The sequence below is a fragment of the Prionailurus viverrinus genome, chromosome A1, assembly GCF_022837055.1.
Source record: "Prionailurus viverrinus isolate Anna chromosome A1, UM_Priviv_1.0, whole genome shotgun sequence".
Taxonomy (NCBI): Eukaryota; Metazoa; Chordata; class Mammalia; order Carnivora; family Felidae; genus Prionailurus; species Prionailurus viverrinus.
This window is the reverse complement of record NC_062561.1, coordinates 123,251,537-123,276,666: the sequence shown is the minus strand read 5'-3', so window position 1 is coordinate 123,276,666 and position 25,130 is coordinate 123,251,537. Positions and strand designations below refer to the sequence as shown.

General features: G+C 41.7%; 1 protein-coding gene across 1 annotated transcript in view; it reads right to left on the bottom strand.

Moving 5' to 3' along the window:
• The window catches only part of STK32A (serine/threonine kinase 32A), a 95,848-nt gene that overhangs the window by 32,693 nt on the left and 38,025 nt on the right, over nucleotides 1-25,130 (bottom strand). The window contains exons 4-5 of the mRNA XM_047864374.1: nucleotides 8,774-8,811; nucleotides 54-143 (exon numbers count right to left, since the gene is read on the bottom strand). Coding sequence (XP_047720330.1) covers nucleotides 54-143; nucleotides 8,774-8,811 — 128 coding nt within the window. The remainder of the gene's footprint in view (nucleotides 1-53; nucleotides 144-8,773; nucleotides 8,812-25,130) is intronic.

Genomic DNA, 25,130 nt, shown 5'->3' with positions numbered 1-25,130 from the left:
AAATTTAAAACAAAAGCCTTGCTCTTTAACCCCACCACTCGTGAAGCCCATACCCATGTAAGGCTTGGTGCCCGCCACGGTGGTGAGCCGCGTCTCCCTGGGCAGCATCGCCGCGATGTTGAAGTCTGTGATGTGCACGTGCCCTGGCGAGACAAAAGCACCACACAGAACGTTAAGTCCCATTCAACTCAGTGCCGCAACCACGCTTCTCCCTGAGAGCCTCTGGAAGCTTGGTCTGTCAGTTCTTGCACGCCTGTTGCCATTGGGTACAGGCAGTAGTGGCACAATTATTCTGTCCTCAAGACCAGCAGGGTCTTCAACCAGCAACTCTCTGGCGGCCAGAACACATATGCCAAACTGAGGATCTGATGGTAATCTGCAGCTCAATCTGTCTACCCTAGGTGGTTAAGAGCTCACACTCTGGTAGTCCCACTTACAACGTTTTGTTGGCAACGTTTTAAGTTGGTATCACCTGAGAGCATCAAGAGGGAGGCAGCCAAAAGCTATTCTAAGTATCGAATTTCCAAGCATTTTCCAAGTGTCTCCTATGGGATTTTTTTTTTCCAGAGCTAAATATCGTTACTATAAAGCTGACACGAACATGGACACATGTATTTATTTATTTATTTTTGCCAAGAAAGAGTCCTTTTTCCTCCTCATTTTTCTGAAATATTATTAGCATTTTTGTGTGATAGTTTAGGTTGTCCTCTCTCCGCTCCCAACAAAATGTTTGGGGGCGAAGGCAGGGGCAAAAAAAAGTCAAGTTTTATTCATAAAGAGGCTGTATAATGAGCCCTAGGCTGGGAGCCAAGACACCTGATTTCTGCCCTGAACTCTGCCCTTAATACATGATAGACTTCCCAGTCCCTTCCCTATGCTGAACTCGAGTTTCTTTTTGAAAAACAAAAGAGAAGAAAAAAAAAAGAAAAGAAAAGAAAAAAAAGAAAAGAGTGGACTAATCATCTCTAGAGTCTCTCCCAGCTCTGACACTCATGGCCACAGAGTGGGAGTCTAACACTTCATCCCTGCCATCAGCACACTCTGCAGAGAGTGTTAGTGTCCCTGCATTTCCAGCTGCAAGGAGGAAGAGGGCAGTAGCAGAAGCTCAGGCCAATAAGCCCGTTATGTTAGCTGTTGGCACAAAATTCATATGCTTTTGGAGGACCTTGAAGTGTTGGCATTTCCATTTACATGCTCTGTGGTTGTGATGCGACATGGCTGTAATCGGAGGAGATGTCATCTGCTCCTGTTTCCACGACTCACGGTCCACACTCCCCACTGCCGAACTTCTCGATCTGCTCCCTCATAGCACCCAGCCTCTGCTAAAGACAAATCTCACTGCCTTTCTTGCTGGGGTTTTGTTTTGTGCAAAATGGTGTTTTGTGTCGCTTGTGTGATGACATTTTAATAAAGTAAGAATAGCATGTGTCTAGCTGAAAGTGAACGTATTCTTGCCTGAATAGTACCAACAGATGATTTTTTTTAATTTTTACTATTTTTGAGAGAGAGAATGTGAGTGCAGGAGGGTCAGAGAGAGGGGGACACAGAATCCACGGGAGGCTCCAGGCTGTCAGCACAGAACCTGAGGTGGGGCTCGAGCTCAAGAACCAGGAGGCCATAACCTGAGCCAAAGTCACATGCCTAACCGACTGAGCCACCTAGGCAGCCCTACTAACAAATGATTCTGGTAGGTCTTCTATCACTGCCTAAATTGTCTCTGTTTGGTTCTTTCTTTCTTCCCACAGGTCATGTGCACGGGGCTCATTGATCCAAATCAGGTCAGCCTGGAGACATGGTAGTTACAAGCTTGTTCTGTGGAGTCAGAATGCCTGGTTTCAAGTCCACGTTCTACCACTAACTAGCCGTATTACCTTAAAAAGGTGACACCTTCTCTGTAAAGCTGGAATGATAACAGGGATTTTCTCACGAGTGTACTGGGGAAATCAGATAAAATAATACTGGGGCAGACTTAGGCCAGCCAGCATTTGGGAAGAAGAAAGTGTTCAACTGTTGCCATTTCTCATGATCAGAAACTTCAGTGCCATTTTGGCAAATGCATACGTCTGGAGCCCACTCTGTGGATACTCTGTTAGCAGTGGGATGGTAGGAAAGCCAGGAATCTGAGTGAAAAACAACCAGAAACTCCACAGGTGGTTCAGAAGAGCAGCCAGGCATGTGATCCTCTAGTCTGAGTGGATGTCCTAAGCCAGCTCCAATCCTGAGATTATCCATCTCATGTGGAAAAAAAAAAGATAGAGGCTGTTTTGGAGCCTCGTGGTTCTGAAAGTGTGGTCCTCAGACCAGCATCAACAGCAACACCTGGAAACATGTTAGAAATGCAAATTCTGGAGCACAACCCGCGCCCCCCCCCCCCCCGCCCCTGCTCCCACAGCCTACTGAATTAGAAACTGAGGATGGAGCCCAGAGTCTGAACAAGCCTCCCAGGTGATTCTGATACTCAGTAAATTGTGAGAACTCTTTTAGAACAGGACCTGGCTTCGTAGAAGATCCTGACCCGGTAAGTACGTGTTATATATTTCTTTTGAATTTGGTTGAAGGAATGTTGAATTTTATTTTTCAGTAGTATTTACATTTATTTGATTAATGGTCATTGTTCAAACAGGGCCGCCTAGTGAAATAGTCCCTATTTAATGGAAAAGTTGTTTGTGGTTAATTTCACAGGGCTCAGTGGCGCCTGGGTGGCTCAGTTGGTTGAGCGCCCGACTTCGGCTCAGGTCATGACCTCACAGTCTTTGAGTTCCAGCCCCACGTCGGGCTCTGTGCTGACAGCTCGGAGCCTGGAGTCTCTGTGTCTCCCTCTCTCTCTGTCCCTCAGAACTCGTGTTCTGTCTCTCTCTGTCTCAAAAATAAATAAAAACATTAAAAAAATTAATTTCACAGGCCTCAGAAGTAGCAGAGCTGGGATTAGAATCAAGAAGTTTGTCCAGGCCCCCTTTATTGGGTTACAAATCTCCCCAAAATGCCTTGTGCTTTATCACAAGACCAAAGAGCTGGATACACTGAAACAACCACTTCCCGGTTGGCTCAGAGTTTGTTTCCCTGCCACGGTGCACAAGGAAGGGTGGGGAGAAATTGTCTGAGGGCCAGGATCTCCTGGAATGTGGAGCCTGGTGGTCTTAGCCAAACAACGCAAGCAGAACTCCACAGAGCCCATGGACACTGGCCCGAAGCTACAGGGTCAGGCCCAGGATGCTGCCATACCTGGCAGGCTGTCTGCCGGGTTTCGACTGTGCTGTGAAAATGCATCTAAGTGCTGACACACAGGGGAAGGCTCAGGTGCCCACTGGTTGAGGGACGTGGGAATTGCCTTGGGAATGAGGGACCATAAGCCCAGGACCTTACTCAGAGTTTCTCAACCTCTTGGACCTGGTAATTCTTTGCTGTGAGGACTGTCCTATGCATTGCAGGAAGTTCACTATGGATGCCAACAGCACTTCCCACTCCTGGCTGGAATCCTGACAATCAAAAACGTCTCCAGGCACTGCCACGTGTCCTCTATGGGGACAGGAAGTAGAGCTAAACCATCCCCAGTTACAACCGCTACTTTAGGGTGAAGATTTTCAGGTACAGGACTCAGAAGGTCCTGATTGGGTGCCCCTAGAAAAGCAGTTTTGCCTGGTCTTCTCACCTCTGTACCTTGAGACAGAGGATCGCATTACAAATCTAAAATGATAGTAATGAGTCATTTGCTCCAGCTGTCATTATTGTCTTGACTTACACGTTTTTCTCACTGTGCCTGTGTTCCGCCTGGGGATCTGTCTCAACACAGGTCTCCAGGACACCATAACGGGTCAGCTGGTGTTCCCCAACTTTCAAACATGTCTGCCACCTGAAGACACTGAAAGTATGTGTGTCACATCATCCTGGGGTTCTTGTTAAAAATGCATATCCTTAGGCACTACCAGAGACTTAATGAATTTGATTATTTGAGACCTAATGAATTTGAATATAGGGCGCTATGATTCTCTCTCTCCATATATATAGATTGATATAGATATTTATAAAAATACATAATGTATATTATATAATGAGCATATAATGTATATTAGGATATGTATATTATATATAATATAATATATGTGTATATATACACATATATACATATATATGTGTATATATATTATATATATACACATATATATACACATATATATGTTATAATACATTGTATTATATGTTTATGAATATATAAATACACTTCTATGTAAATTTATACATTACATATAATTATAATGCATTAAATACAAATATAACAAACATCTTTTTCTTAAAAAGATGCTACCCGCTTGATATTTAGGCCCATTTTGGGACTCTGCAAGGACGAAGCTGTTCAAGCAGTAGGCTTAGTTCTTCATACCCCCCAAGTGAGTTTTTGCTTTTCTCTGTTCCCTGGGATTAGGGAGGATATTAAGGAAACTAAATTATAGATGATGCCATAATTGTCGTTTTCTCAGCTATGCCAGGCAGACATTATCGCTCCTCTGGATGTAGCATTTATTTCCTGAATAATTTAAGACAAACACAAAAATTTAGACACCATGGAATTGATAGAACTGGATGGGGTACTTTAGTTGGTAGGATACGAAAATATGTATCAGGACAACTGATGATAAGCCATCCAAGATCTAATGTCAAGCTTGGGCTCTGAGACAGCGAATGAGACGTGTGTGGGGGGAGGGCCGGGGGAGACAGTAACAGGTATGTTCTAAATTAAAAACATTTTTTCACTCAAATTCTGAATGTTCACTGACGTGGTGGAAAGATTATCCATTTTACAAAAGGATTTAGTTCCTTTAAATCGGTCTTTTCTGATGAATATGAACCAGTATGGATCAGGAAGAATAGAACAGAGTTTCTGCCTGTCACTGACGGGTGCTGAATTAAAATGTAAGCAGTGTGATGTGACACACAGCTTGCTTGGAGGAACAGGCATCGAAGGAATGTCAGAGACAGACGGTCAGCAGCCATGGCTGCTAAAATCCCAGTGCAAAAGGTGCATGTGATGGCCCATCAGGGGTGCCATTCTGTAACTGTGGATGCAGAGGACAAATTGAGGGCTTCATATATGAGACGTGGAAAATCACACCAGAAGACACTCAAAAAGGCAGGCATCGATTTGTGGGTCAGCTGATTCTCACAAGAGCAGCTCTACAAAATGAGCTGGGGGGTGGGAGTTACCAGGAATGTGTTCATTTAAGAGTGGTTAATTACGGTCCCCAAGCAATGCCTGAAAGCCTTAGGTTTTCAGAATCTGAGTAAACAGCGAATAACCTTAAAAAATTATTTTCTTCAGAAAGGGATCCCCAGGGCAGTGTTTTGGAAATAGCTCTCTTGTTTGCTTCTATCCCATTCACATATCCACTCCCTTCCAAAATGCTGTTTCTCTTACTAACTGTGGTTATTCTCCAGGTGAGTTCAGGATGAGAAATTAAGACAAAAAGTCCTCTTAAGTCATTGTTGAAACCCCAAAACTTATCAATGGGAGGGTCAGTACACTAGGTACTAGGTGTAGATTTGGATGGTCCCTCAGGTCCACTGAGATGGCCACTCCTACTCCCCTAAGCAACAGAGCCCCAGCCTTACCAACAGTAAAATGCCCTGATAAATGGTCTTAGCCTCCTGTGCACAGAAGGAAAAAGCAGAATAGACTATTGAAAGTGTTGCCTGAGAATCAGGGCTGAACAAAACTGTTTAAACGCAAGACATAACAAGTAGACGCACAGAAGATTTGGCATATCTCTTCTGAAATCAAAAGAATCTTTAGTAAAGACAGGTAAATGCCCAGCTTCACTGACCATCTAATACAGACACAGTCACATAAAACAAGATGCTAAGGCCTAAGTTTCCTTCTTTAGGGGAGAAAGCCACTATAACCTCATGGAATTATACTAATATTTAACATCTGAGTGATTTTCTTCTGGCAGGCACAGCAATCGAGCAGATTATAAATAGTATGCTCGTTTGTTTTTACAGCGGCTCTATGAATTACTCTTCTGGTTCCTCAAAGAACTAAGATTCAGAGAAAGTTTAGACAGTCTTTTGAAATTTCTCAGAGCTAGTCAGGGGGTGAACTAGGTTTTGAACTTAGGCAATTTGGCTCTGGAATCCACACTCTTAACTACAATATTACACAATTATACTTTCACAAAGGTAGTTTCTTTTTTTTTTTAATTTAATTTTCTTTATTTTAGAGGGGGGGCGGTGGACAGAGGAAGAGAGACAGAGAATCCCAAGCAGGCTTCATGCTCAGCATGGAGCCTGACACAAGGCTTGATCTCACGACCATGAGATCACGACCAAAATCCAGAGGTGGACACTTAACCGACTAAACCAATCAGGCGCCCCACAAGAGTAGTTTCTAAGGGCAGGTAAACTTGAAGATTAATTTATTTCTAGACCTTTCTCATAATCTACAATCACCAAGTTGACAAGAAAACGAGGAGGAGAAAGAAGTCAAAGGAGAGAGAATAGGATGGCTTGATGTTAGAAATAAGATGAAGCCATGTTTGAGGGCCAAGATGAAAACATTGTTCTCTGAATGGAAGGTAAATTTTGACAAGTCTTATAGGTCAACAGGACCTATATATCTCCCTTCAGAACCTCAACAAATGGTAAAGCAATCTGTTGTACATAAAGGCAATCGGATAAGGGAGCAAGTGGGGACAGAACCCCAAATTGTGTTCTGCTTGACCAGCCATGCGTCTTCATAAGGCTGTGATGGGCAGAGAACCTTTTTCTAAACTGTGCAACAGTGGCCTCATTGGGCGAGGGAAGGCCCCTCTCAAAATTGTGAAGCTCCACAGCGTTTATCTGCACCAGGGTGAGAGAGGCTCCTGGCTTCTTACTTGAGGCAGGGACAGCTGGTATTCTCAGGAAAGTCACCTTCATGCTAAGTCTCACTATTGCTCACATTTCTGAGATTCTGAGCATCTGCTCCCAAATGTCAGAAGTAGTAAAGGGAAGGAAGAAATTAGGCCCTGGAAGGAAGTGGAAAGAATCTTTTTAGACAGTCCATAAATAAATAATGACCCTGAGCTTTGAAATTAGAGGTCATACACAAAAGTGTTTCTTAGCCCTCGAGCACAGGTAGGGGCTGGCCACTCAGGTGTAAAATGCACCCAGGTAAATAAGTAATGAGCAATGGATGGTACTTGGGAGTTTCGGTCCTACCGTAAATCCCTTTTTTTTTTTTAATTTTTTTTTAACGTTTATTTATTTTTGAGACAGAGAGAGACAAAGCATGAACGGGGGAGGGGCAAAGAGAGAAGGAGGCACAGAATCGGAAGCAGGCTCCAGGCTTTGAGCCATCAGCCCAGAGCCCGACGTGGGGCTCGAACTCACGGACCGTGAGATCATGACCTGAGCCGAAGTCGGACGCTTAACCGACTGAGCCACCCAGGCACCCCCGTAAATCCCTTTTGTAAAAGTCAAATGAATAAGGAGCTGTGCAGTTTAGGACTCCCTCATCCAACAGCTTCCTAAACACACAAGAAAGAGCTTACTGCCACTGGAACATTTATATCATGCAGGCTGTGGGTCCTACAGGTCTGCCTTCGTGAACCAATATATCCAAACATACATTAAAATAAACATTGGGAAGAGATGACACACATTAATCATTGCTGGCAAAAGCTTGCTCTCAAGATACCTTTAATCAGTGTTGCTTGGGCTTTAGGCATCCACTGGTCACCTTCAAGGTCATTGCCATATCCCTGTAGCACTTTCACATCTGGGTGTGCCCCACACTGCTGTTTACTTTTTCTTTAAACTGGCTTTTTTTAACTTTTTAATTTTTAAAATTTAAAACATCTTATTTATTTTTATTTATTTAAAAAAAAATTTTTTTAACATTTATTTATTTTTGAGACAGAGAGAGACAGAGCATGAGCAGAGGAGGGTCAGAGAGAGAGGGAGACACAGAATCCAAAACAGGTTCCAGGCTCTGAGCTGTCAGCCCAGAGCCTGATGCGGGGCTCGAACTCATGGACCTTGAGGTCATGACCTGAGCCGAAGTCGGATGCCCAACCGACTGAGCCACCCAGGCACCCCTAAAACATCTTATTTAAATCCAAGCTAATATATTTCATTCTTTTTGATTACATAGTCATATTCCATTGTGTGTATATGTGTGTGTGTGTATATATGTATATATATATATACACACACATATACACACCACATTTTCTTTATCCATTTGTAAACTGATTGGTTTTCCTTGTAACTGAAAAATCTTTGAACAGAAAACTTGAGATCTCTTTTGCTAATGTGAAACCAAGTCTCCCTCATAAGAAGAAAAGCATAAAAGTAGATGCAAGAACAAAATGGTGTCATAATAATTCGGTAGATACTCTTGCCTGCCAAGGGCTCTAACCTTGAGGCCTTTTCTGTGTTTATAAAAACAGAGAGATGATTTTCATAAAGATATTAAGGCAAATTAGCACTAAAAAAAAAAAAACCTGTGATGGTTTTCTTGAAATCAATAGGAGAGGAAGAAAAGTGAAAAGAGAGGGACATTTTTCATTATATAATGTTCTTTAAGGGTATACTGGTGTCCTGTGCCACTGCTGTAAGAATAAAGTCCCCCCAGATTTTCCCTCCCACCCATCAAATATCCGCGCATAGAACTCAGCTAACTGAACCACCAAGGGTCTTTCCCACATGTAATGCTCCTTTGCTGAGGATGATCATTTTTGTCCCGTGTGCTTTGTTCTACATGCAAGTCACGTTGATTGCAAACAAATCATTTACTTACCATGTTCATCGAGCAAAATATTGTCAGGCTTCATATCCCTAGGAGAGTAAAAGGAAAAGAGAAAGTTGCTCATAATTAGACAAACAAATGAACAGAACTAAAGGGGAAAACTAGAAATGCACAAGAGTTCTCAGTGGGGTTGAAACAGTGAGCTCATCCAGTTCCCATGGTGCCTCCCTGACACGGTTACCAGTAATACCCCCAATTTCTAGATCAGAAAACTGTGGCTCAAAGAGGTTACGCAACTTAACTCCAGGCCACAGAGTAGGAAAATGGGCAAACTGGGCTTACAGCCTGAGTCTCTCTCCTTCGAAAGCTCAGACTCCGTAGTGTACTTTACTTTAAGCATGTAAGTAGAGCTCCTAGGGTCATGTGAACAATTAAATTGCCATAAGGTGGTAGTATTAATTATCGGTTTCATCTGTGTCACTCTGAAGTGAAAGTCAAGACTAGAAAACAAGGAAAAAAATGATCTATCATATGGTTATATTTTACACTTGCAGAGATCAGGATCTTTTTAAGGATGATGCTATGATGCCTCTAGTTACTTAATATTATTGCTGGGGTGGTTAATGGAGTTGGCCTAGTCTTCCACACATTAACGAGATCCTTAAATCCACGGGAGGGAACAGAACTCACCCTCTTCTGATGAAGGGAGTAGTGTGATGGTAAATACTTAGAGAAATGGCCTGTAGCGTTTTCAAAGTCCTCAGACGCGAGTATTACTGTAAGCAGCACTCCTCCATAAGAGGACAGCACTGGCGTGGGTAGGGGCCCTGGCTGCTGCCCTCTCAGGTTTTAACTGCCCTTCTCTAATGTTCCATTAAAGCCCTTCAACCTAAATTCACAAGAGCCATTAAAGATGAAATTCTGAAATAGGTTTTGGGGGCACGTTTTCAGCCTAGTCAAGTGGCTTCTATGTCACCAGAATAAGGTGACCTTGGCCTTTGACAGACAGACACTCTCAGGGTCCTCTTTTCTTGAAAATATTCATAAATGACAAGACCCTTGCCTACAAGCAGGACAAAGTATATGCCACACCACCATGCAGGTGCATGGGTAGTCTCATGAACTCTGAGTATCTTCTTATTTTGTTTGTTAGATTCTTAAAATTGATTCTGGATTCGTAAGTGATCATCTGTATCCGTGGCATATTTTCTTTGGTGCAGGGTACAGTTGGCTAGAAAGAGTGTCAGGGGGTTTTAAACAGTTTCTTTCTTTCTTTCTTTCTTTCTTTCTTTCTTTCTTTCTTTCTTTCTTATTTATTTATTTTTTTTTAATTTTTTTTTCAACGTTTATTTATTTTTGGGACAGAGAGAGACAGAGCATGAACGGGGGATGGGCAGAGAGAGAGGGAGACACAGAATCGGAAACAGGCTCCAGGCTCTGAGCCATCAGCCCAGAGCCTGACGCGGGGCTCGAACTCACGGACCGCGAGATCGTGACCTGGCTGAAGTCGGACGCTTAACCGACTGTGCCACCCAGGCGCCCCTTCCTTTCTTTTTTAGATTGTGTCTCAGAGGCCTAAGAACTAATTCTTTTTTTTTTTTAATTTAAAAATTTTCTTAATGTTTGTTTACTTTTGAGACACAGGGAGTGAGAGAGCATAAGCAGGGGAGGGGTAGAGAGAGAGGAAGACACAGAATCCGAAGCAGGCTCCAGGCTCTGAGCTGTCAGCACAAAATCTGATGCTGGCCCCAAACTCATGAGCTGTGAGACCATGACCTGAGCTGAAGTCGGATGCTTAACTGACTGAGCCCCCCAGCCACCTCTCAAACAGCATGTTTCTCTGGGTAAACTGTCAGTATTGCAAACTCAACCACAAGCACATGGATGGATTCCATTGTTTCAAGAATTGTCAAGAAACGTCCAAACTCACTTATATGAGACAAAGTCCCTTTTAGAATCTGGCTCCTGTGCTCCAGCCATATAGAAGCACATGGGGTCCCCCACATGCTCCCTGCACCGCCCCCCTCAGCCCCCGGCCGCTTTCTGCTGTTTACCTGAATCAGAGCTCTTTTACCACTGTACTCAGAAAAAGCAGATTCATCCCTCACCCCACAACTCCAATGTCACTTCTTGCAGGAAGCCTTCCCAGAATTTCCAATGCTGAGTCAATGGCCCCTCCTACATGCTTTGCATGGAATACTTCTTCCATCATACATTTGTCATGCTTACATTTATTTTTTCTCCAACTGGATCATAAACTCCTTGATGTCAGGGATGGTTTCTAGATTAATGTCAAATTCCATTCCATAGGCTCACAGGGCTTAATAGGCAGTAAATGAAAGTCTAAATGATACCAGGAGAATTTCTGGTGCATTCACGAAGGTTAATCCTAACAGTATATACTCAGAGCATTAATAGTGTACCATCACACACTCTTGGCAATCCAAAGCTCAAGGTAAATCAGGTAGCAGGCTCTTGCTCCTTCTTTCAGACTTGCATCCGTGAGCATCAATTATGTTTTGACAGGCAAAAAGGGGACAATGAGAAGCCCTGACAAAAGGCGAGACATTTGGGTGGTGGCAAGATAAGCAAAATGATTTCTTTGCCTGAATTTATGAGGGCTTGGTGAGAAAAAAAAATGATGTGGGTTGGACACTTCGGGCATCATTTTTCATATTTATCAAAGACACGTATCATTATATCCACCACCTTTCCCATGAACTACCTTGGAGCTTAAAGAATAATACTGAGATCAGAGATACTGATCTGTATCTGATAGATATGCCGTATACTGATATTGATACTGAGTATCAGAGATACTTTGATAGCCACTGTGCTAGAACATACAGAGTATAAAGATAAATGAGATATGGTTTTCTCTGGGATGGAGGGGATAAGAAAGGCTCATAAGGAATCAGGTCAGAAGGACTACAGTGGTAAAGGGGCATATTTACTACTAAATTCAGAGGACTATGAGGAAAATATAGGGCAAATTTTAAAAAGGGGGGATTTTGACATAAAAATAAAGTGTATAAATGAAGATTCTGAGTACATAGTTTCCCCAAAATGTGATGAGGTAACTTCATAAAGTAAGCTCTACACCCAACGTGGGGCTTGAACTCATAACTCTGAGATCAAAGTTGCATGCTCTACTGACTGAGCCAGCCAGGCGCCTGATGAGGTCACTTCTAAGTCACTACAGGGTAAACCACAGTATGATAACATTGTTTATTCATGTAGCAGAAGAGAATGAAAATAAGCCCTATGTACTCTATTAAAATTCCAGATAGAACAAGTTGATGTTTTTTAGTTCTGCAACTTAAGCACTACTTCCTTATCTCTTTAGCCTGCTCAAGTTATGCTAAACATGAAAGAAATTACTCTATTTCTTTCATTTTAGGCGACCTATACTAAGGTTAAATTCAGTGGTTATGCTCAGAATCACCCGGGGGGCTGTAAATACCTTGGGGCTCAGACCTGTGGTGCTCGGACTCCTGCAGGCAGGCCGAGGCCTCTGTCCAAAAACTAACAGAAACTTGTAGTACCTTCTGATGTACAGTCATGTTCAGAAATACCATGCTGGCACTGTCCACCTCCAAAGATGTCAAACTGATTTTAAACGATGAACCTCTTAAAAGCTTATTTATGAATGAAAAGTCTTTTGAAAAATACAACATTTACTACTTTTGACAAAATTCTTTGGTTAAAATATACATGGAGGACTCATACAACCTCCCTCTCGTTAGCAGGTCACTAATGAGTTCCTTCTCTCTTGTTCTTCATCATTCTTGATGATCACAGTGTCTATGTAGATGTGCCATCAAATCCCTTAGCACTCACTTCCCTGAATTACCTCCAATCATCTTTCCATCCATCCGCTCCCATTATTTCCTTAGTCCTATTTCCTGATTGTCCCTTTGCCATTACAACAGCCCGCCTTTGACCAACCTGACCTTCTCTCCAATCCAGTTCCCAAGCTGAGACATGTAGCACACTGACACCATCAATTACTGACTTTGTCACCTTGCATTTCTACATCAAAACTCTGACTCCTATCCTCACTTCCCTTCCACAGCCATTGTTAACATTCCTTGTACAAATCTTTAATTCTCTTATTCCCTTTGATTGTACTCATTAAAACCCCAGTATTGGGCCTTGTTGAGATGAGCACTGGGTGTTGTATATAAGCAATGAATCACGGGAATCTACCCCAAACCAAGAGCACACTGTATACACTGTATGTTAGTTAACTTGACAATAAATTATATGAAATAAATAAATAAATGAATGAATGAATATTCCTTCATATTACAAAACAAACAAAACGAAACCAGTATTGGTTAAACCCAATTCCCTGATGCTTCTCACCTACAGCCAAGCTCCTGAACTTTGCTAGAAACAGACATAAGTACTATTGACTTCTCATTTAAATTCATGGCTACAGAGACTCCTGGGTGGCTCAGTCAGTTACATGTCTGACTCCTGATTTCGGCTCAGGCCTTGATTTCACAGTTCGTGGGTTTGAGCCCCACACTGGGCTCTGCACTCATGGTGGGGAGCCTGCTGGGGATTCTCTCTCCCTCTCCCTCTCTCTCCCCTCCCCCACTTATGCTGTCTCTGTCACAAAATAAATAAATTAAGCTTTAAAAAAATTTAAATTCTTGGCTACTATCGCAAGCCAGCACCAGTGTGCCAAGCCATAGCATGATGCCTTCCCTAAGAGGACTACTTCGTGTTTCTTCATTGCCCCTCAGGTCTCTTCCACTTCCTCCCCGCTCCCCACTTTCAGTTGATTACTGAATCTCCTTACTTCACAAAGACAAGAGAACTATCTACTGCTAAGTCTACCAACCTCTCTATTTCTGTATCCATACTCCCGGCTTTCCCTCCAGTTATACTGGATGAAAAGTCCCCGCAGCTACCCCAGACAACTCTTCTCCTGAGGGCTCTGGATTTTATCTCCTCTCACCTTCTCGTGGATTTCTCTCAGCCAGGTATTTCCTTCCTTCTCCTACACTATCTCCTATACTCCTATCTCTTTCTACTCCTCTTGTATGAAGAATGTTATGATCGAGTCTCTTGGAAATACCTTCCTTGATAGACAGCCACCTCCGCTTATTGTCCCATTTTACTATTTTCCTTTGCAATAACACCTGTGGATTGGGTTGTTAATAGGTGAGAAATTAGAAACAGTGTCTCCATTCTCCTCTTCAGCCCATTCTAATGAGGCTTCCGTCCCCTCTACCTCCTGAAATTGCCTATGCCAAGTACATTGATGACCTCCAGCTTGCCAAATCCAGTGGGTGCACTTTTATTTGTCATGCTTCACTTCTCAGTGAATGGATCGTTCCTTCCCTTCTGACATACTTGGTTCTCATCGCTTGCAAAAATCCCCTTTCTCCTGGTTTTCCTTTTGCCACAGAGATTCCTCCTCAGTCTTGTTTGCTGGTATCTTCTTGGTTCCACCTCTAAATGCTGAGATTGCCCAAAGCTCAGTCATACATAAAACTACTTTGCACTTAAATGATTTCATTTAGTCCTGTGATTTTAAATATTATATACGTTTTTATATATAAATACATTTACATATTTATATTAATAAAATATAATAAATATATATTATATATATAAATACAATATATATACTATATATATCTGACATCCATCACTGACCCTGGAATTCTGGATTAATAATGTACCAAACTTGCTGCTTGATGTTTCCATCTGTATGTCTAACAGCCATGATAAATATAACATGTTTTAAAGAGAACCTCTGATATTTACGCACGTCCCACATAACCACCCAAACCCTCTTATTCCAGAATTCCTTACCCTAGTACCTAGTCCATAATTCTCCCATTGTAAAACTGAATATCTTTATATCACTCTTAATTCTTTTCTTTTTTTAACTCATAACACCAGTCCTTCAACAACTCTTGATAACTGTACCTTTGAAATGGAATGATTGAAAACAGTATGGTGGTTCCTTAAAAAATTAAACCTGGAAACTAACATATGATCCCACAATTCTCTTTCTATGGGTATATACCCCAAAGAATTGAAAAGCAGACTTGAACAGATAATTGTATATCTGTGTTTATAGCAGCACTATTCACAGTGGTCAAGATGTAGAAACAAACCAAATATCCATCTATGGGGGAATGGATTAACAAAATGTGGTGTATACATACAATGGAGTTCAGCTTTAAAAAGGAATGAAATTCTGATCATGCTACAACACAGATGAACCTTGAAGACATTATATGCTAAGTGAAATATGCCAGACACATAAGAAGAAACATGGTATGATTCCACTTACGTGAGGTGCTTAGAATAGTCCAATTGACAGAGACGGAAAAGACAACGGTGGTTACCAAGGGCTGGGGTGAAGAGGACATAAATGTTAACTTATGTTGAATGCATATGGAGTTTCAGTTTGGGATGATGAGGAAGTTCTAGAGATGGATGGTGATGGCCGTACAACAGTGTGAATGTACTCTGTCACTTGAAAATAGTTAAAATGATAGCTTTTACTTGATGTGTTTTTTGTGGACAATAAACTTAAATAAATAAATATTATCATTCCCATTTCCACTGCCACCATCATCATCTGTCATTTGAAGCAATGCAGCAGTACCTTCTTCTTGCTTCTCCTATTGTCTCCTGACGATCCACTGACCACATACCACCCAGAGTGGTGTTTTTCATTACACACATGTTCCCTGCACAACATTCTCTGGCTCCCAACCTCCATGGAATAAAATCCAAACCATTTACCTCTGGCATATATGCCCTTTACGTGTTCTAGCCCCGCACAGCCCTGAGCTACACGTAATAGCATCCTCTCCCTGCCACATACCATGCTCCAGCTGCACTGGTCTGGCCTGGTCTCCTTTGCACAGATGGCCCCCTCTGCCTGCAGTCCTGTTCTCCTAGACCTTCACTTGGCTTGGCGCTTCCTGTCATTTCAGATCTCTGGCAAAACATCATCTCCTCCAAGGTTCTTTCCTGACCACTCAATCTACAGTAGCCTTCCCTCCGTCCTTATCTCTTCACCTCCATCTTATGTTCAGCACAGTACTGTTTTCTTATTTATTTATGGTTTTTCTACCTCCCCTGGAATGCAAGTTCTCTGGGAAAGGATATCTTTTCTGTATTGTTCAATGCTATAGCTCCCAGGCACATAAAAGTGCTCAAAAGAAAGCAAGGGCTTAAGTAAATATTGGTCATAACAAGTCCCTTGCCTTCTCAAACTTCTGGAATAATAAACCATACATCTCTTTTCCCCTTAAGAAGAGAGAGAGGATGGGTGGCTGGGTGGCTCAGTTGGTTGAGCACCCCCTTCTTGATTTTGGCTCCGGTCATGATACCATGGTTTGTGGGATCTAGCTCCAAGTAGGGATTCTCTCTCTCCTCTCTCTCTGTCTCTCCCCTGCTTGTGTTCTCTCTCTCTCAAAATAAGTAAGTATTTTTTAAAGAATAAGAGAAAAAAGACCCTTTTCTTTATGCCCGATGCATCATAAATACAATGATCATTTTTGTATATTACAGTAAACAGAAGAAAGAAGTGATTTCTGCAGAGTCCATGATTTCAGAGAGGAGCTACAGAATTTGGGGGTGATAAAATTCAGGTCTAGGGACACACACATTCTGTAGAAATTCTTCTTTGTGTCTTGATTTGATGAAATAGAAAAGGCTGAATCAGCTGATGCCTACTGTGGGAACTATAAATAGTAATGTAGAAATACAATGCTCCCTGTGGCAGGGTCCAAGGCGGAACTGATAGATCTTCTGTTCTCACTTGAATGACTTTACAAGACATTAGTAGAGCTTAATAGGCTAATTACATCCCTTCACTGCACCTACCCTGGAATCAAGTTGTTCACCCTGCAATCCTATATGGGGTATTGTGAGAACAGGGAGCAAGAAAATCAGTGTATCCAAACCACAATCAACCCCTTCAGTGACCATGGCTTTCTGACAGGTCTACACTTCGGGTTTCATTCTTTGTTACATAATGAGCTCTTAGATTGAGTCCTCTCTAAGTTCTTGAGTGGGAAAAATATACATACGATTCTATAATATATTATTTAAGACATCACACAAAGCCTATTGATCACATAAACAGACCTATGTTAAGAAACAAGTGAGATGGGGATAGAAGGATGTAAGGGATGATTGTAAGCAGAAACATGTAGTTTAGAAGAGGCGGCAGAAGTGAAGAGTGCTGGAATGAGATTGTGGGTCAGGTACATCCTCCATTTCTTTCTTACTAACTGGTGGATTCTATTTTATTTTAATTTAAATTTCATGTTTTTTAGGGGCACCAGGGTGGCTTAGTCGGTTGAGTGTCAGACTTTGGCTCAGGTCATGATCTAGCAGTTTGTGAGTTCGAGCCCCATGTTGGGCTCTGTGCTGACAGCTCAGAGCCTGGAGCCTGCTTCAGATTCTGTGTCTCCCTCTCTCTCTGTCCCTCCCCCCTCATGCTCTGTCTCTCCCTCTCCCTCTCTCAAAAATAAACATTAAAAAAATTTAAATTTCATTTTTAAATTGAGATATAATTGACATACAACATTATATTAGTTTTAGGTATATAACATAATGATTCTATACTTAGATATATTGTGAAATGAACACCACAATAAGTCTAGTTAGTATCCATCACCGCACATAGTTACAGTGGTTTGTTTGTTTTCTTACTATGATGAGCATTTTTAAGATTTATTCTTTAGCAACTTTCTGCCTGCTTTTTTTTTGTTTTTGTTCAACTCCAGCATTTCCCACAGTTTGTTCGAGGGAATATGAGTTACAAATATATTCTGTAGTAATAAATATATGTGTATGTACATATACATTGTTTGCATATTCATTTTGGGTGTGCTGGTTTTTCATAGATAGCACCGCTGTTCCTTTATTCATTTCATTAATATATAATGCAATTATATATTAATCAGGAGCTGAGGGCAGTGATTTTACCATCCATAAAAATGTGATACAGGATCCCTTTTTGAATTTGTGTTTGTTTTCTCAAAGTGCCGTTCAGGATAATAGTACACTCACCATATCTTTCTTCTCTCATGTGTCTTCTCCCATGACTGCTGAACTTCTCCGTTGTCTGTAATAATTTAGCTTATATGTCCACTTGGCACAACACAAGCTAGAGCACTAGACCCCCATCCCAGCATCTGACTCTTCTCCAATCCCCACAACCTAACTGACTTGTCAAGGCATTCACCCAAGGAAGATAGGTTTCTCTGGTAATGGGGAAGGGCAGTAGGGACCAGATGTTAATGGACCCTTTGGTGAAAAAAGATGACAGTTCTTCACTAGAGACCAGTTGAGGGAGTTACAAATAAGCACTTAAGCCAGCCTCTCAGAAAGAACTTCTTAATAGTCAGACACTTCCAAAGTTGGCGTGAACTAACACGAAATCTTAAAATGTGATGTGGATATTGTCACGGAGGCTGGATAAGTGTTTGGCAGCAATACAGCAAGGGTGTAGTGCAGCAGAGGAACTAACCTTCCCACCTGACCTTTCAAAAACCTTTGAGCCCTGACCTTCTGTGAGCCACCCAAGCTTCTCACAGAGGTTCCCTAAAAGCCAGCTCCCTGACTTACCTACAGTCATACAGCTCATAAATGGCAGAGACTGCATTTAAATTTCATGGTTTTTCCACTATGGCTCACTCGGTTATTTTAACTAGGAGGGCAAATAGGTTCCGAGCATGAGGCCAACTCTTTAATTACAAGTGTCTGTGCTGTTGAAAAGGAGGGCCTTTGAGGAGGGTGTTTGAGAAGAGTTGAAAATAAAATTTGTCAAACTGCTCTACTTCCCATGAGTAATAGAATGGTTCTAGCTGCCATTTATTGTCCATGCTGCGGCAGCAACTTGATAGACAATGTATCTTAAAAAAATTTTTTTTAAATGTTTATTTATTTTTGAGAGAGAGAGAGAAAGAGAGAGCAAGTGGAGAGGGGCAAAGAGAGAGGGAGACACAGAATCCAAAGCAGGTTCCAGGCTCTGAGCTGTCAGCGTAGAGCCAGACACGGGGCTCCAGCTCATGAACCGAGAGATCACAACCTGAACCGAGATCAGAGGCTTAACCAATTGAGCCAGTCAGGTGTCCCTAGACAGAATATCTTTTATTGCTCACAACAGCCCCCTAACTTAGATATTACACCCATTTTTGCAGATGAAGAAGGGGTAGCTCAGAGAGTTTAAATTACTTGCCCAAGATTATATGCTAGAGCTGGGGTATGACCAGAGACTGTGACGTGCAATCTTGGTTTATATCTCAAATGTTTATATTTTACTCCTCCTAAGGAGAGAGAAGAATGTCCTCCTATACCTGGGGGTCTGTCATGTGGCTCAAATTAGCCTGCAGCAAGTTTAATTTTTTTTCATAGTTTCTATTGTATATTTGAAAATCATTTATCTTTTCCACCCTACTCTAGAAGTTACCCCTACCTCTTTTAATGTAAAAGTAAAGTTCTTCATGTCTTACTGTGGAGTAAATCTGTTGTTCTAGGAAGGTGAATCACGCTTATCCTGATGGTACAGACTCAACAGTACAGATCCTCCTGTTTGACAAGTATACCATCCCACTCACTGGAGATTTTTAGCCAACTTGCAGTCCTCACAGGCAGAATGTTTAATGACAAGGATTCTTGCCTTGCTGCTTAGCATTAGTCAATGCTCATTCACTGCCATTATTCAATTTGATTCACACAGATAGAAACCTAGGTCATATTTACCCATTCTACAACCAGGTAAGCTAGGACACAGTGTTAAGGACCTGAACAAAATCCCCCAACTATAGTGGCCGGCCTGAACTTGGGTCTCCTGGGTCTTTGCCTTAATCCAAAGAGATTTTAGGGAAAGAAATGTACTAGTAAGAGGAAGGGAAAAAGTGTACAAAAGTAAGAGAGACCAAAAAGTGTTCATCTATTGATCGTAACTGTCACGAAGGGTTTTTTCTTTTTTAATGCTTTTATTTATTTCTGAGAGAGACAGTTCATGAGCAGGGGAGGGACAGAGAGGGAGACACAGAATCTGAAGCAGGCTACAGGCTCTGAGCTATCAGCACAGAGCCTAGCGTGGGGCTCAAACCCACAAACTGTGAGATCATGACCTGAGCCAAAGTAGGATGCTTAACTGACTGAGCCACCCAGGCCCCCCGTTTGTGTTTAAGTTAAATAAAGTAAAGGAATATTCATTTCGAGGCAAAAAGCAATTTGCTCCATTTCAGCTCCAGAGCTGAAAATATCCTCTCTGGCCACAGTCATACATGACCGGGCTAGAATTCAGGCCCAGGCCACCTGGTGCCAACATCTCTGCTCTTTTCTACCCTGCCACGCTGCCTAGCTATAGGAGATAATGAAATTTGTCCCATCTTCTTCCTTGATAATCGAACCCCAATTTGGCAGTAACACACCCAGTCCCAGGTAGAGGGATGATTGGCATAAATAAATCATGAGAATCTAGTTCCCCTGTCACAGCTTCCCTTAATTTGGGGAGGGGCCAGTATGGTCAATGAGACCTAATACAGATACTACCGTAAGGGCCTTCAGGAAAACTTTAGCTTCTTCAGTAAAAGATTATAAACAGACTTCTGAGACTCAGATGCCTGAATCTGTAAATCGAGAACAGTAACAATTCTGTAGGGTTGCTGTGGAGATTTAATGAGATGAGGCACATAAGCACCAAGAACATTAGTCTGCACATAGTGATTATTCAACCGTCAGAAAACATTGAGCAAATGATTAGGAAACGTCCAGTGTAGGAAGGACTAGGTGGTCGGAAAGTGATGTTAAGCTGATGAATAGTTGTTTTCAACTATCACCAAACCAGCAGGACATACTGATGATGCTAGATTTCATGTAATGCAACACATGAGAAACCAGGATAAGCCCTTCAAGTGCTTTATCCTGTATTATCCTCAAACAACCTTGTCACGTGGGCACAATTATTATCCCTGTTTCATAGATGGGACCCCCAGAAGCACAGAGAGCTGACTAAGCTGCTATTATGAGAAGAGTCAGGACTCCAGTTCAGGTTACCTGACAACAGAGGTGAATATTCGAAATACTTCACAAGGAACAAACATTGGCTAATCAGAACAGGTCACTGACCAGTAAGAATCTTGAAGGCCACGATAAAGGACCAGTATTGCAGTACCAGCAAGTGATGACTAAACAGAAGCCCTGTCTGACTTAAGGCCTTAAAGATCCCATGGGCAGCAGCAGAATCACGAGGCTGTCAATCAATAGAAAGAAGAAGTTTTTGATAATCAGGTGTGTCTAAACATGAAACGAACTACTTTATGTAGCAGCGAGTATCCCATTTCTGAAATGGGACCAAATCCCATTTCTGGCTAGGAAGACAGTTTCTTGTTGGGGACGTTGCAGAAAAGTAGCTGCCTTTGCGTGGAGGTAGGACTTGATTTCTAAGCTAACCTTCGCCTCTAATATCCTATGGTTTGGCCTTGAGTTGTTGTACATCTGTCTGGAAAACAGTCTGGCTTCCCTTCATTAGCCACTTCTGTTTTCCCAAGCACTATAATAGGAGCTTTTCATATTTTTCTGGCCGTATTATACATGACATGATTCAAGCTATTTTACAAATTAGAAAAAATCTCAGAAAAAGTATGCCAATCCATTATCTACAGAGTGAGCAACTTGGACTCCTAATCTGCAGGCTCTTTCTTCCCTAATATCTAGAATAGTTAGTGTATCCCATTCTTTACCATTTCCATCCTGATTTTCTTACCACTCACTGTGAATGCTGTACTCGTATCTCCAACTGATAACAAATTCAAATATGTCCTCCTGCCTCACTGGCTTTGTATTTTCTCTAAAGTACAAATAAGAAGTAACAGTGAGCTATGGTGTTTTCTTGAACATGCTGAGCTGATCGGGCCTTGGCTCACCTGTCTTCTTGCTTCTTGAACCTCTCTCCCCTTTTCTCCCCTGTTCCAGTCACAACGACCACTGTTCCGCTCCAGGACAGAACAGATTTCCACCTTAGAGCTGCTTGTCCTGCAAGTATGGGTTCAGAGGCCACCTGTGGACTAGTCTTCTTTGAGCACCATGCTAATGCATAAGGCAGCCTCTATCCCGAAGGTGTACTCTCTTAGATCCATGGTTCATTTCCCATTGCACTAAAGGCAATCTGTAACTAACATGATTATTTACGTATTTGGTTCCTTGCTCTTTGTCTCCTCAACTAAACCCTGAGCTCTAGGAGGACAAAAAAATATATATTTTTATTTTCAAAGCTCTATTCAAGAGCTATGTGCCTGGCATACAGATAAGTGATGGATACTATGTGTTAAATGATGAAAGCTTCCAGAACGCTTTGCACCAACATGTGTGTAAGCAAAGTAAAATTTAATTTGGACCAAGTCACAGGTTGCATATTAACAAAACTCTTAACCTTATAGAAATTATTAAAAGCACAGTTCAGGCTAGTTAAATGTTAACCTGTAAATGAGCGGTTCTCTGCCTTTTTTACGTGGGTTTTCACAAATGGGTGGTCTTATGTGAGAAGGTTAGTTACAAAGCTCCTTTTGAAATTGCCTGATGCCTAATACAAAGAAGGCAGATTCTCCTGTTTTTGCAATGTGTTATTCATGCTCATTCATTATTTGTTAGCTCGGGAGCAGGTGCTGAGTAGAACATATCAACCTAATACCCTCATTACTTCACTGCCGTTTTGTTTTTGAGACTCAAGTGGCCCTTCTGCTGTGAGAGTTAGAAAAAGAGAACATTTGCAAGGCTTATGGTCTACTGAAGAGAAGATACACCAAAACAAAAAAAGAGGCATTTTCTTAACCATTCCACACAAAATGGCCAACTGAAACCAAAATCTGTGCTCCCAATGCAACATCAAATACACACACACACACACACACACACACACACACACACACACACATAGTTTTTAATGTTTATTTTTGAGAGAGACAGAGAGAGAGAGAGACAGAGAGAGAGAGAGAGAGCACGCATGAGTGGGATAGGGGAAAAGAGAGAGGGAGACACTGAATCTGAAGCAGACTCTGGGCTCTGTACTGTCAGCACAGAGCCTGACATGGAGCTCGAACTCATGAACCATGAGATCATGACCCAAGCTGAAGTCAGATGCTTAACTGACTGAGCTACCCAGGTGCCCCTTTAAAAAAATTTTTTAATGTTTATTTATTTTTGAGAGAGAGAGAGAGACAGCATGAGTTGGGGAGGTCAGAGAGGGAGTGCAACAGCAAATATCAATACACTGAAAAGAAAGCCAATATCAGGGGCAACATATAAAAGTATTCAGTTAAGCAATCATTTTTTCGACTTGTAATTTTCTCATACTGGACATACTACTTTGACAAATTGAAAAAGATTTAAGGGTGCCTGTATGGCTCAGTCATTTAAGTGTCTGACTCTTGAGAGTCAGGTCATGATCTCATGCTTGTGAGATCAAGCCCTGTGTCAGGCTCCATGCTCAATGTGGAGCCTGCTGAAGATTCTGTCTCTCCCTCTGCCTCTACACTGCCTGCACACCCATGTGCACTCTCTCTCTCTCTCTCAAAAAAAAAAAAAAGGAAAAGATTTACCATCCCTTATAGATGCTTAAAAAGCAAAACAAAACACCTTGGGTCAGAGAAACGTTATAAGAAAGCCACAGACAGTCTCTGGGCAACATAAAATAATTTACCATATACTAAAGCTAATGGATTTGACTTACTGAATATTCTCTTGGGTTACCCTAATTTCACAACCAATTTTAATAAGTTTCTTTTATCTTGTCTTCAATCCCGTGTGTGTCTGTGTGTGTGTGTGTGTGTGTGTGTGTGTGTGTGTGTGTCTGTTTAGAGAAAGAGCAAGCATGTGAGTGAAGGAGAGGGGCAGAGGGAGAGCAGAAAAGAATCTTAAGCTGGTTCTACGCTCGATCCCATGACCCTGGGTTTATAGCCTTAGCCGAAATCAAGTCAGACTCTGAATGGACTGAGCCACCCAGGTGCCCCAATCCCATTATATAGTTGAAGCAGTTTATCAAGAATGAGGATAGAAGCTGTTCTGAGAAGTACCTGCTACATGCGAAGACTGAAATTTGAACAGCTAAGAAAACTATAAAAACATACTTAGTTTGCTAAAGCTGCTACAACAAAGTACCACAAACTGGGTGGCTTAAAAAAAAACACCAGAAATATATTGTCTCAAGTTCTGGAGAATACAAGTTCAAAATCAAGGTGTTACCAGGCCCAAGCTCATCTGACACCTGTAGGTGAGAATCCTTCCTTGCTTCTCCATAGCTTCTATTGGTTTGCTGTTATTGGCAGTCTTGGGTCTTTCTTGGCTTACAGATGCACCACTCCAGTTCCCTATCTTGACATGGTGTTCTCCCTGTGTCCTTCACATCATCTTCCCTCTTTGCCCAGATTTCCTTTTTTGATGAGAACACCACTTACATTGGACGAGGGACACCCTAAAGAAATCAATGTTACTTGATTACCTCTGTACTCTATTCCCTAATAAGGTCACCTCTGGAGGTACTCAGATTTAGGATTTCAACATATCTTTCTGGGGGAGATACAACTTAACCCATAACCCATACCAACTAAAAATGTGTATCAAAACCAATGTTTGTTGCTACTGGGTAAATAGCAGTAAATAGCTCATCTGATCTTGAGGGTATCCTACTATTTTCATATGAGTGAAAATAAAGGAGCCTACATTAAGAGCAAGGTCTTCGGATCACATAGTCCTACTTTTGAATCTGGCCTTAGTACACTAACTATATGATATTAGGCAAGTTATTCAACTCCTTCATAGCACCGTTGACTATCCAATTAGACCAAGTATACAAAATGCTCATTATCACGGTGGCCAGTGGTATGTGAACAATAAATGACAGCTCTTCATAAGTCATTAAGAAGATGATACATGTACTTTGTAGTACACATTAAATGGTTAAAAACTGTCAGTGAACAGAAAGGAGTAGGCACCTTTTGAAATTAGAAAAACATCTCTCTAGTTGAGTCACTCCCATAGGTTTCAGAAAGCTGGGGGATGTCACTAAGTTGGCAAGTTCATTCATCTGTCACTCAGTGATCATTGACTAAAAGGATTAGCTTCAGAAAGATCTTAGTTTTTTTTTTCCTATGCACTATCATCTTAAGAAAATAAAATGTAACTTCCAAGATAGTACAGTGTGTGTGAGTCAGACAAAAAGGGGAAATCTCAGCCAAGAAAGCTCTGCCAGTAACAAACTAAAGACCTTGGTTAAGACAAATACTTTTGGTTCACAACTCAACTGCAAATAAGACCTTAATTGATGAGTATGCTAGTAGCTGTTTATCACTCCTCATTGTCACAGGCTCTTTAGACAGTGCATTTTGGTCATGCCACCTTCTTGGGGATA